The 13,461-nt window shown below is 40.7% G+C and overlaps 1 protein-coding gene across 1 annotated transcript; it reads right to left on the bottom strand.

Annotated features, from left to right (window-relative positions):
* Nucleotides 1-9,804: 9,804 nt before the first annotated feature.
* On the bottom strand, nt 9,805-12,032 carry RPS23 (ribosomal protein S23). Its single transcript, XM_081053837.1, has 4 exons — nt 11,780-12,032; nt 11,209-11,368; nt 10,422-10,542; nt 9,805-10,291 (listed from the first exon to the last, which is right to left on the bottom strand). Exons 1-4 carry the CDS (start codon nt 11,781-11,783, stop codon nt 10,145-10,147), a joined length of 432 nt encoding a protein of 143 aa, XP_080909963.1. The 5' UTR covers nt 11,784-12,032; the 3' UTR covers nt 9,805-10,144.
* Nucleotides 12,033-13,461: the final 1,429 nt, after the last annotated feature.

Genomic DNA, 13,461 nt, shown 5'->3' with positions numbered 1-13,461 from the left:
TGAGTTCCCCTTATGTACTGAGCCCTAGGCTAGATGCCAGGGGTAGGAAACGGAAAGACAGGACCCGGGCTCATAAAAATGCCACAGTCCAGTGAAGACAACAGACAAGAGGAAGATTCAGGGACAGTATGTAAGATGTGTGCTGTGGCACAGGTGTGGAGAACAAGCACGAGGGAATGTTCTGAGAAGGGGAATGTGAGTAGAGTCACCAAAAACTTGATTTAGCCAGGTCAAGAATGGAGAAAAGCCCTTTAAGGTGCTTATGGAGAAGTGAGTGGTATAGTGAGGTTGGCTAGCAGGACTGGGGCCACTTCTGCAGGAGCCTTTATTGTCATACTGAGCATTTGTATTTGGCCTGAAAACCACAAACAGCCGCTGAGGGCATTCAAGTAAAGTGATCATATTTGCATTATACAAACAACCTGTATTTTTTATGTGACTGCTGCATGTAACTAATCACGCATACACTTTGTCAGTTTTTTCACCAGTAGGTGCTAGCCCATAGACTTTAGAAGGTACAGGAGTACAGAAAGTGGTGGGAGAATGCCAAAGACATTTGCAATTTTTGCTTAGGATCTTCCAAAACAAAACCTGCCAGTGTCCTAAAAAGCCTGAGTTCTGGTTTACTGTTTTACCTGGGATAAATCACTGTACCTCTCTAAGCCTCTGTTTCTTAATGTAGTAAGAGGAAGGAAATGTATTAGAGCAAGTAAAATCAATTTATTGGTTTATGACCAGTATTTTTTTTTTTATGAAATAGAATATATCTGGAAAAAAACACTCTCTGTGTTTCTCCTTTTCTCTCACAATACTCCCACACTCACAACACTTCTGATACCACATGTGTGGGTTTTCCACACATCAAACAATTCTGTAACACCAGCGAGGCGTCCTACAATACAATTCAGTTCTGTCAATTCTGACACTATCTACCTGAATAGATAGACTGCCCTCAGTCAAGACACCAGTCACAAGTCCCTGGTTGTCACCTGCATTTTTAACCGACCAGCTATAAGCCAGGATTCCCGTGATCCTCTCCTTGGGTTCAATAATTTGCTAGAATGGCTCATAGTACCAGGGAAACACTTATGTTTACCGTTTATTATCTAATAATGGATATGATAAATAGCCAGATGAAGAGATACATAGAGTGAGGTTCAGAAGGGTCCCAAGTGCAGAAGCTTCTCTCCCTGTGGAGTTGGGGTGAGTGACCCTCCATCATGTAGATGTGGGAGCTCTCTGAACCCTGTGCTTTGGGGAGTTTTATGGAGGCTTCTTCACATAGGCAAAATTGATCATTTCTTCCACTTCTATTCCCTGTCCCCTTCCAAGAGGATGGGACATGGGATTGAAATTTCCCAGCTTCCAATCAGGGCTTGGTCATTCTGGTGACCAGCCCCCATCCTGAAGCTATTCCAGGGCCCACCAAGAGTCTCCTCTTTAGAACAAAAGATACTCCTATCACCCAGGAAATTCCAAGGAATTTAGGAGATCTATGTCGGAAATTAAGGTGAGAAACCAAACAGTAGAACAAAAGATGCTCCTCATGTTCTTACCACTTAGGAAATTACAAAGGTTTTAGGAGCTCTGTGCCAAGAACCGAGGTGGGGGCAGAGACCAACATATATATTTTCTATTATTTCACAAATACATCGAAAAAAGTACATTGCACATAGTAAGAGTATTATTATTTTGTGAAGCTTTGGTTTCAAGTACATTTTATATGTATGAATGTATACCTATATATAAACTCAGTATCTATGAGGGTGTGTGTGTCTGCTAGGTTGTGATTGAAATGTATTTCTAACTTCAGAGAACAATCAAAGATTTTAAAACGAATGGACAAATAAGCTCATGTCCAATTCTGCGACCCTCTGATTCCCTCATGTTTCTGACCGGTACATTGCTGCCGGTTGTTCTAAAAGGATATAGGAAGTATTTAACTATTATTGTGCCCATGGCACTGGGCTATATGTAGATAGGTTCCTGCAGCTACCCCTTTGTATTCTTATGGAGAGCATGTCTGTAAAAGTGCTTTCACATTTTTATTCTGAATTTGGTAGCTTTTTTTGAGCAGTAGTGTAATGTAAAGCCCTTGCTTTTATTCAACTTTTATGTTGCATATAGTGGCACCTAGTGGTAAAACAGTCCTATTGCAAGTATCCTGTATTCTAGAACACTAGAGCTGAAAGTGATTTTAGAGTTCAAGTCCTATTTTTGTACCGTGTTTCCCAGAAAATAAGACTTAACCGGACAATCAGCTCTAATGAGTCTTCTGGAGCCAAAATTAATATAAGACCGGGTCTTATATAATATAACATAACATAACATAACATAATTCCAGATCTTATATTAATTTTGGCTCCAAAAGATGCATTAGAGCTGATGGTCTGGCTAGGTCTTATTTTCAGGGAAACATGGTAATTTTTTTTTTTTTAAGTGGAAACTCACATGTATTCCTTCATTGAAATTGACTTTACATGAGGATAAATCAACTTTATGGCTGCTTGATGACTTCTTGGATTATTTTGAAGCTTTTCAAATACCCCAAATCACTGTTAATTATAACCATGAGGCAGAAATGTAACAAAGCATGCCCTGGTAGGTTAATGGGAAATCATAGTTTAGTGTATCTACAGCCTTTGCTGCATTGTTTTTTGTACATGCATGCCAGATCTTCAGGGTTTAGCATGGTGCCTGGTACTTGCTAGTACTCAACAAATCTTTGTGGAGTGTTTGTATTTGTGGGTGATCACTAAGCCCCAAGGGAAAGCTGCCATGGTCTCCTTTTTGCAGGCACCAGGGACAGGACCTGCTTTCCTCTTTTGGGAACTTCATCCACTCCATCCTTTGAGAAGATTTCTTCCCCGACACCGGCAGCAGAGTGGGATGAGGTCTCCTTATGCCCCCTCTTTCGGTAAATTCAGGGAGAGAGATTACCAGGCTTTTCCTGCTTATTAATAAGGAACTTGCTAAATAAAATGTGGTTCTGTATAGCAATTAAGGAGAATGAATTCAATCTTCATGTATCAAAATAGGCAGTTCTCGTAAATAGATTGAGTTAAAACAGAAAAAAAAAAGAAAACAAAAACTAGATGCACACCATGCATGCAATTTAACACTATATCAAAAATATACCAATGCCACACATTTTCTGTAGTGCATGTGCAGTATATGTGTGTGTGAGTGTGTAAGAACATAAAAAATGGTCTAGAAGGATGTACACTAAACTCATGAGAGGTTGCCTAGGAAAGTGGAGAATGGGAACTTGGATTGGAAGTGATTGAAGATGACTTTGGCTCTTTTTGTAATGTTCTGCCTATCCATAGATTGTGAAACTAAAAATTCGTTTTGAAAAAAAAATTTAGTCCTCATAGATAATTTGGAAACCACAGAAATATTTGAAGGAAGGAGAAAATTTAAAAATTGCTTAAGTATGTATCACCCAGAGATAACTGCAGTTAAATTTTTGATGTGTTTTCTCATACTAATTTAAACATGTTTAATTAGGATAATTCTGTATATGGTTTTACATCCTGATTTTTCCCAGTTAACCTTATATTTGGAACATTTTCCAATGTCATTTAATTTTATTTGAAAAACATAACTGGTATTTCTTCTTTATCAAAATGTACCAAATAACTACTATCATTGGGGTTTTATGTTATTTCTAATTTTTCTCTGTTCATTTAACATCCATTCATTGAGCACTCCCTGGGTGTCGGGGGCCTGTGCTACAGTGGTCAGTAGGGCAGACAAAGCCCCTCCCTCAAAGAGTTTTCAGAAAGTAATGCAGTGAGAAATGTGTGCAGAAACAGTGGCTACCTTTTGTTTCTTTTTGGTTATGCTGTTATTAAGAGAATTGACAGGTCAAAGGATGTGGAATGTCTTAAGACTTTTGATGTCGCTAAATTGTTCAGTAAGGCTGTACCAATTTACATTCCCACAGCAGTCTGTTTTACCATTTCCTAAAATCTTTGAAAATAATTTTATTTTACTTTGCTTTTATTATTGAATCAAACATTTTCCTCTTCTGTCTTGCTAAACTGTGCAGGGATTCGCAGCTTCGTCTTTTCCTGATACATTTTATATTTCTCATTGCTGCTGGATTAGGTTCCCAGCTTTTCTTAGCCACTTGATTACCCACATCTCTATTTTACTCCCATTGGAGCTGCCATCCTGTGCTGGTTCTGATATAACCAGAAAGCATGGAGTTAAACAATTAGAATGTGTATGTAATTTTTTTAAATTATGATGGAAAATTCCATACATACTTAAAAGTCAATAGTACATGAACCCTCACATACTTACAAATCAGAATCAGCAATTACTATCAAGACTGATGCCATAGTTGCTTCACTTTTTTTTACTTTATATTTGTTCATATATTTTAAAATCACAACCACTGTGTCATTTATTTTTACAGATGCATACTGAACATTTTGTATTTGATCTACTCTATCAAGTTTTACTCCAGTCTTAGATGTTAAAAAGTCTTTGGGGTTTTATGCTTTGCTTTTACTCTGAGCGTGAGGCTTTACACCCTCTTTCTGATTCTGCCTTGACCTGTGGCATCGGGGAACTTTCTGTAAAGTGACGCACTGTTCCATACTTAGGTGAGCCAGTGCAATGTCAGTAGAATGTGAAATGTGCATTTTGCAGGTTCTGGAAACTGGATCATCCATCTGTAGGTCCTCTCCACACTGGGGACATGGCATAAACAATGTCAAACCATAGACAACTTCTCGAGAGGGTTCTCAGCTATGATTAAAATGGAAAATTATGTAATATGTGACTAAGTCTGCTCATGTTGTGCAGATCTTAACAGTAGGTTTTCTTGATAAGGAACCCTTTTGTAAGTCTTTAAAATGGAGTATAGGACCCCATGTTCAGAAAAATGTATGTGTGTGTGTATACACCTATCTGATATATACACACATGTGCACACACACAGTCCCCGACTTACAATTGTTTGACTTGTGATTTTTCTACTTTACAGTGGTGCGAAAGTGATACGCATTCAGTGGAAATCATACTTCAGATATGAATTTTGATCTTTTCCCAGGCTAGTGATATTCGGTAAAATCCTCTCTCCTGATGCTGGGCAGCGGAAGTGAGCTGCAGTTTCCAGTCAGCCACGTGATCATGAGGTTAAACAACTACACTCCACAGTATACTGTGTTGCCAGCATTTTTTGGACATTGTGTTTTGTGTTTTCACATCCCATCATATCTACAAAATGCCATCTGTGTCTCCTGCTTCTGGGAAGAAGAAAAGGGAGGCAATTACTCTTGAGATGAAACTCAAGATAATTACCCAGTTCTAGGCTAATGTAAGTGCTCTGAGTATATTTAAGGTAGGCTGAGCTAAGCTATATTTGGTAGGTTAAGTGTGTTAAATGCATTTTTGACTTACAATGTTTTCAACTTACAATGGGTTCATAGGGCTGTAACCCCATCATAAATCGGGGAGCATCTGTGTGTGCGTGTGTGTGTGTGTGTGTGTGTGTGTGTGTTTATCTCAGAAAATTCTGCATACAGTTTCAGGAGGCTCATAGACCTTCCAAAATCTATGGGATAAATCCCATGTAGGATAGATCAAGAATCTTGGTCAATAAATCCCATTCACAATGGCTTTCTTCTGTTATACACATTCACACACACACAGACACACACACCATGGGCAAGAGAAAGAGGGGTATAGGGATAGGAAAAGAACTACCTAATTATAAACATAAGAGAATGTAAAACACAGAATGAACAACCTCAACCATTGCATACTGGAATTATAAGCCTAGGGAAATACTTGGAACCTCTTGCATTTTATAAGCTGGATAAATAAGTCCACAAAGCTGTTTGGGGGAAAAGATATGACAAAACTATTTCATATCACTGTTTCTAAAGCAGGTGTTAATGGACACAACATGTTTCAACAAGTAAGATTTCTCTCAACTGTTCTCAGCTGTGATTTTAAATAAGTGAAAACTTATTTAAAATGTGGCTTACTTTGTCTACTTTGCCCACTATTGTTAACATTTAAACATTAGCTGGTTGCTAAAAGAGGTAAGGAAACATTGCAATGTATTCGTTAGCATCTCAACTTATTTGAAAATGTGGGTATGCTTAATATATCCTATGCTTTTAGCCCAGCCAAGTGACATGCCTGCTTGTTCTGTTGCTAATTAACCTCAGTGACAGAGGTTTTAGAAAGCTAGAATTAAACAAGAACTCCCACACTGTGAGTAGACTATCACATCAGTAATAACTCACTATCACAAATAGTCAAGCAGACCACTGGTAAGGACCTGCAGACTGAGCTGGGACTTCTCTGACTGGAAGACCGGAAGGGGTGCTCTGCAGCCAGGATTTCCCCTTTTCCCTCCCTCCTGACCGAAAAGGCTCATTGGTGTCACAGTTGCTGTTTGAAAGCTTCAGGTTATCCGGGAAGCAGTGTTAAAAGAAGGGATTCCAGTGGTCTATGCCCGTGCCTGGCTGAAGTTCTGAGGGCTGAGTGGCTCCCTCGTTTTTGAAGATACACTCCACATGTTAAAGGCTTCAGTGACAGTCTGAATGAGGTGGAGACTATCTGTGTGCAAATTTGGAAATATAGGTTATCTGTCACTCATGGGTCCCTTCAAATGTGTCACTTTAAAAGTGATTTTCCCCATGAGACAATTTGTGCTGAAAAACAATCGATAAATGTTTTAATGCTTTGCTCTAGAACTCTTGTGGTGACATTACTGTGACAATAATGTTTCATATCCTCTTCCCTCTCTCTTCCTCCATACTAACAAAAAGCACTTCACCAAATAATATGGACAGGAATTGTGCTAGAAACTAAGAATGCTCAGTACAAACTGGAGACATCGCCTAACTACAATGTCATAAAACATGTGAGTTAATACTTAAATGATCCATTTAAATAGACTTTATAGATTCAAATAAAGATTATTCAAGTAGCTGTTAGTGAAAAGTTTATTGTAACATGGTAATTTATGATATTGGCCTCTTTTCTTAACTGCAAAAAGCCAGTAAGAAAACATTAGGTACTTTTTGACAACCTTTAAGTCTCTGGACAAATCCTACCACCACATATTTTCCTAGAATGAAACACAGCAAATTCATATATGCAGAGACAATATACATTCAAATGTGCATAGCTGTCAAATTAGAACTGTGTTTCTCAAGTTCTTATCAAAAAATAAAAGGAAAAAAGACATGTAATAGAGGCATTGAGTCTTTTTCCCTAATAGTTTCACATTTCTTTAAAGAACACCACTAACTGGAGTGTTTTGACATTTCCATATAAACCCACAGAAAATTTATCATGTTTTACTACCCCTTCCCCTTCAAAAGGCACAAAACAAAAACTCTTACTAAATACCCAGTATAAATTTATGCCTTAACTGGCTAAGTAGGTACTTGTGCGACAATGTGTTTTGTTGGCAGTGGGATGCGTCTCCTACAGGAACAATTTCATTTAGAGGGCAGACTATTGTTCTGATTTCAGCTGTGCCAATTAATTGGGCAAAGTATTTCAAAAATAATTAGGAACTACCTCTTTTGGACTCCTGATTTATAGGGTGAGGTGGCTGGGTAAGATTAGTAGCTTGCTCATTCTTCCCCATCTCCCCTCCTCTTGTAAGTGAAGAAAGCATGGGGATTATTACATAAAGATTGCCTGACAGTTTGTCAAAAGACATTTCTCTTGAAATACCTGAAGATTGTTTCCTAGAAGATACAGAGTGTTTGTACTCTAGCCAATGCCTTAAGGAATTCTGATATTCCCAGGATCTCGGAATATCACTGGGCTGAGTGATCTACAGATTCTTTCTGCTGTAACAATTTCTGATTTGTTTGGGCTTTGCTAGGCAAATATAAGAGGTAACACAAATTAAATAGCTACTCACTCACAATTTTAAAAAACTTCAATTTGTAAATAAGACTCAAAATAAGTTTCAAAAATAATGTAGTTTGTGTATAACCTTCACCCATCTTTCCCAAATAGCATCTGATAACGTGTATATTTTTCAAAACCAGGAATTTGACCTTGGTACAATGCCATTAACTACAGACCTTATTTGTATTTCACCAGTTTTTATATGCACTTTTTTTTTTTGTACATAGGACTATGAAATTCCATCACAAGTATTGATATGTGTAAACACAACCTGGACTCAGAACTGTTCTGTCACTGCAAAGCAACTACTCCTGCTGTAGTTCAACTTTACTGCCATTCCTTAATCCCTGGCAACCACTGATTTCTTCTCCATCGCTAGAATTTTGTCATTTTTAGTTTTATGCAACCTTTTGAATTGGCTTTTTTGCACTTAGCATAATACCCGAGATCCATGGAAGTTGTTGCATGTAATAAGTTTCCTTTCTGACTGAGTAGTATTTCATTTATGGATATACCTACCAGTTAATCTATTTGCCCTTTGAAGGACACTTAGGTTGTTTCCAGTTTTGGCTATCTCTGAATGAAGTTGCCATGAATATACATGTACAGGATTTGGTGTGGGTAGACATTTCATTTCTGTATGACAGCTACCCAGGAGTGCAATTGCTGGATCATGTTTAACTTCGAAAGAAACTGCCAAACTTCTCCAGTGACTATAGTGTTCATATTCCCAACAATGTATGAAATTCAGTTGCTCCAGGACCACCAGTACTTGGTATTGTATTTCTAACTTTAGCCATTCTGATAGGTGCAAATGTTATTTCCTTACAATTTGCATTTTCCCAATGGATTATAATTGATCTTTTCATGTGCTTGTCATCTCCTTGGTGAACTATTTGCCCATTTTGTAAATCGATTCAGACTGGGGAGTTTTTATATATCTTAGATACAAAAGTCCTTTGTTGCATATGTGATTTGCAAATACTTTCTCCCAGTCTGGTTTACCTTTTCATCCTTACTCAGATCAGAGCAAGTTTTTGATTTTGGGCTTTGTTAGGCAAATATGAGGAACTTTTAAATTTGTAATTCAAGACACAAGAAATTGAAAAAATGTGTATAATGAAGTCCAAGTTACCCTTTGTATGTGATGTGCTATTGGTATAGGGTCTAAAACCACTTCACCTAACCCTAAATCATGAAGATGTTTTCTCCAAGTTCTGTAGCTTTACATTTTATTCAGATGTTTTTATATAAGCTCTGAGATTCAGGTTGAGGTCCGTTTTTGTTTTTTGCAAATGGAGGTCCATAGTATTTATTGAAAACTACCTTCCTTCATTGAATTGTTACAAATCATCCATACATGGACAGATCTACTTAGGGAATCTATCTTACTGATCTGTCCCTCTAATACCACATCCTCAATTACTGTAGCTACAAATTGTCTTAAAACCAGGTCATGTGATTCCAAAATTCATTTTCAGTATTGACTTCCCAGATAATTAACTATTTCTACAAAAGCTGCTAGGATTTTGCTTACATGTTGTACCCAAGAATCACAGGGTCACTTGGTTAGTGGGGCAGGGTAGAATACATAGGAGGCAGAAGAAACCAGCATGTTTCACTTTTGGGTCTGAGGCACACTATTTTGTGGGCCCAAAAATAAACCTCAAGGTCAAAATATCGGTTACTGACAGGCTTGGGACAAAGAACACTTACACCAATCTTTCTATACCTCATTTCCCTCCCTGTTAAACTTTTCCTCTATGCTTTTAATTTGCCAGGCATTCACTTCCATTAACTTCTACCTACTAAATCATCCCATGCCTAAATTTTGCTGTCATGAACACAGAATTACAACATGGATCCTGATCTTTAGATACTCAAAAACCAGAGCATGGAGCAATTAGAGGGTAGGTAGTATTTATTATATTGTGTCCTTGGGGAAATGAATCTAAGAATGTGCATTGTCAAGGGTTCCCAAGGTGATCCTGCTAGAAATTCAGTTTTAAGCCCTCCATACCAGAATGCTGTATTTATTTATTCCAGATTTACAGTTTGTTTATTCCACAGAGAGGGGGTAAAGTTTATTATGAATCCCATTTACTCTCGAGAATCCTGAATTAAATTCAGGATTTTTCCTATATCCTAAATTGGTAAAGCATACATCTCTATGGTAAAAGAAATAAGAACAACATTATTTTTGGCATATGAAAATTTATTACTACTGTGTTTTTACCATCGAAACTTATGATCTTGGTCTTTCCTTCTTGCCTTTGTATAAGGCCAAAAGAGAGACATTGGCTACTTTGACAACCTTAAAGCGGACTCCAGGAATGTCACCAACAGCATGACCTTTGCGACCAAATCCAGCAACCAGAACTTCATCATTTTCCTGGAACAAAACCAACAGTTTACTACTGGTGTCAGGGGCAATCACTAAAAACACCATTAAATGAAACACTGGGGGAAACCACCCTGGGAGCAGAAGACAGAACCCGTCTACAACAGCCTGAAGCACTTACCTCAATGAAATTCAAACAACCATCATTGGGTACAAAGGCTGTGATTTTTTTGCCATTCTTGATTAGCTGGACCCTGACACACTTCCTGATGGCAGAATTTGGCTGTTTGGCTTCAACCCCTCTGAAACACAAACAGCACAAGAGTAAGCTGGCTTTCCGAAAAGGGATACGTTTTAGTTCATCAAGCATAAAACTTAGCTCAAAATGGTACTGTTAGCTGCTGTTTCCAACGAACCCTACGTTGCTAAGCTTCTGTGATTCCCACCACGTTTTTCCTGTCCTCGTTTCATTAGCACAAAGGCGGACACCTCTGGCCCCTTTCTAGTTCTTTGAGACAAGAACCCAAACTAGCAGAGTCGGGATTGAAATCCTGCCTCCCCAAACGTGCTCGGACTGCAGGAAATTATTGGTCTGTGAGGTCGGAAACAATCGAGTCCCGGCAAATTCATGTGCAAATTCATGTGGCTCGATCGCAGGTGAGAAACGTCTCTGCACCTTAGTGTTCTCGAGCAGGAGATGATAATTGCAAAAATTAAACGGTCGGCTAAGTGCCAAGTGCTCAGAATAGTTCGCACACGTGTTCAACTCTGTCCCCTCGTTGTTACTCTCTTCCCCTCACACCCCCATCTTTCGAGCCGAGTTTCAAAGATGGAAAACCTCGGTGACCTCACCCCAACGCCCGTGTCACGCCGAAACGTAGAAGGCACCCCACTTCCTGCGACACGCGTGTCTCGCTGTACCCTAGCACCGTAAACCACGACGGACCAGGCGGCTTCTTCTCACTTACACTTTTTCCAGCACGATTCCCTTCGCGTGGGAGGCGCCCCCGAAGGGGTTGGCCTTCAGGGCCGTGCCCAGGTGGGCTTTCTTGTACTGCTTGTCGTGCCACTTCTGGTCTCGCCGGTGACTGCGGAGCTTCCTGGCCGTACGGAGGCCGCGGCACTTGCCTACCAGGCAAAACCACCTTAGTCCCGCCGCAGAAACGCCCGCCGTGTCTCCCCTCTTCTAAGACACCCGCCTCGCCCGGGCCACCCGCCGGAACCAACTAAGACGTGGACACAAGCGCTCCGACGGGGGCGCTTTCCCCAAGGAATGACCCCCCCCCCCCACACCAACGCTCAGGGGCAGTGGCGGCCGCCCGGCGTCCCCGGTAACTCGAGCTCCGCGGCCTCGCCGTCGCCTGGGCCCCTTCGGCGTCTGGCCATGTGCCTGCGGGAGCGGCGATTCCCGGGCCCTGCCCCGTCGGTCTTCCCCGCGGCGTCCTCCTCACCGCTCTGCTGCTATTCGTCCGCCCGCCCCGCCCCCCGAGACCCCAAATTCCACCTGCGATCCCCCAAACCCCGCCCGGGACTGCTCACCCATCCTGCCGGCACCACGGGCCCGAGCCAAAGAGAGAAGCGGCCCAGGAAGGAGCCACAAGCCACCGCGAGCAAGCCCCGCCCAGCCAAGGCCCCGAGCGGCTGTCCGCGCAGCGCCCAGTCCGAAGCTTGTCCCTCTTCTTCCAAAAAGACCACTTTGTACCACTTTCCAGCATCTGCGTCGTATTTAATATGTGTGAAACGCAGCGATATCTAATTTTCCTTGTTGTTTAATTCTTTTCACGTGAGAGTCGGAGACGGAAGGAACGTGGACTACGAATCCCAGAACTCTCTGCACGAGACCCGCTCGCGGCGTACGCGCTCGCGGCAAACCCCCAGGGGCGGGGCTTAGCGGCGTCAGGTGGGAGGAGGGGGTGTGGGCCTCGTGCTTGTAGGTTGGAAAGGTCGACCTCAGTCATAGCTCTTACTCCGAAGCAACGTGGTAAATTGAAAAAAATTAGTGAAGCGATGTGATGTAGTAATTAAAAACCAGGCTCCAAACCCCAAAGCTGCCAGCTACTGCATGTGCGACCTTGGGTGATTCTTTAATAGAATTCTTTAATAGAAGTTAATAGAGACTTCTGGAGTGTTGGTTCATCCCGCAACTATTTTTTTAAATGTCTTCTCTGGGCCGGGTACTGTTCTAGGCACTGGGAATACAACAATTAACAAGAGAGTGCAGGATTTTGCTCTTAAAAAGCTTATGTTTTAGGTGCGAGAAGGCAGAAAAATATATTTATTTAAAAATAAACAAGATAGTGTTACACACTGATAAGGGCAAATACAGCTGAATTGTTTAGATGATAGGAACTTGCTGATGGGGGTGGCTACTCTGGATAGAGAGGTTGAAGAAGACATTTCTGTGGACATTACATTTGAGCTGAGACCCTGAAGAAGAGGGAGTCATTCGCACAAGCTTATGGGACAGAGCCTTCCAAGATGAGGGATTCTCAATAAGTAGAGTGAGCTGGTGCTTTACAAGACCTGAAGGATCAGGGAGTACAGTGAATGAGGAGTAGTGTGGTTCTAGATGAGGTTTGCAAGGTGCACAGGGTCATGTGAAGCTGTAGGCCATGGTGAAGACTCTTACTCCTCATGCGATTGAATGCCTGGAAGGTTTTGAGCAGGGGGGTAACAAGATAGGGTTTATATTTTTTATAGGATTACTGTGGCTGTTGTGAGGAAGAAAAAATGGTAAGAGATGAATCTGTGAGGCCAGTTGGGAGAGTATTACAGTAGTCCGTTTGAAAGATTGTGATGGCTTGAACTCTCGGTGGAGGTGGTAAAAAATGGTTGGATTAGATATACCGTGTTTCCCCGAAAATAAGACCTAGTCAGACCATCAGCTCTAATGCGTTTTTTGGAGCAAAAATTAATATAAGATCGGGTCTCATACTATATTACATAAGATCCAGTCTTACATTAAAATAAGACCAGGTCAATATATAATATATAACATAACATAACATATAATAATACAATACTGGGTCCTACATTAATTTTGCTCCAAAAGACGCATTAGAGCTGATGGTCTGGTTAGGTCTTATTTTCGGGGAAACAGTACTATTTGGTGGTAGAGCCAGCAGAATTTGCTAAGGACTGTAGGATGTGAGAGAGGAGTTAATTATGGTTCTCAACCTGCACAATTGGGTGACTTGTGTTATTTACTGAGTGGGAAATAC

This window comes from Rhinolophus hipposideros (genome assembly GCF_964194185.1).
Source record: "Rhinolophus hipposideros genome assembly, chromosome: 7".
Taxonomy (NCBI): Eukaryota; Metazoa; Chordata; class Mammalia; order Chiroptera; family Rhinolophidae; genus Rhinolophus; species Rhinolophus hipposideros.
Note: the sequence above shows the minus strand (reverse complement) of the source record. Positions and strands in the feature narration are given on the sequence as shown.

Coding starts and splice junctions, on each gene's coding strand:
- RPS23 (XM_081053837.1), bottom strand. Junction 10,543..11,208: donor GGAATCGTGCTGGAAAAAGT/GTAAGTGAGAAG, acceptor TTTGTGTTTCAG/AGGGGTTGAAGCCAAACAGC. Junction 10,292..10,421: donor GTTGTTTGAATTTCATTGAG/GTAAGTGCTTCA, acceptor GTTTTGTTCCAG/GAAAATGATGAAGTTCTGGT.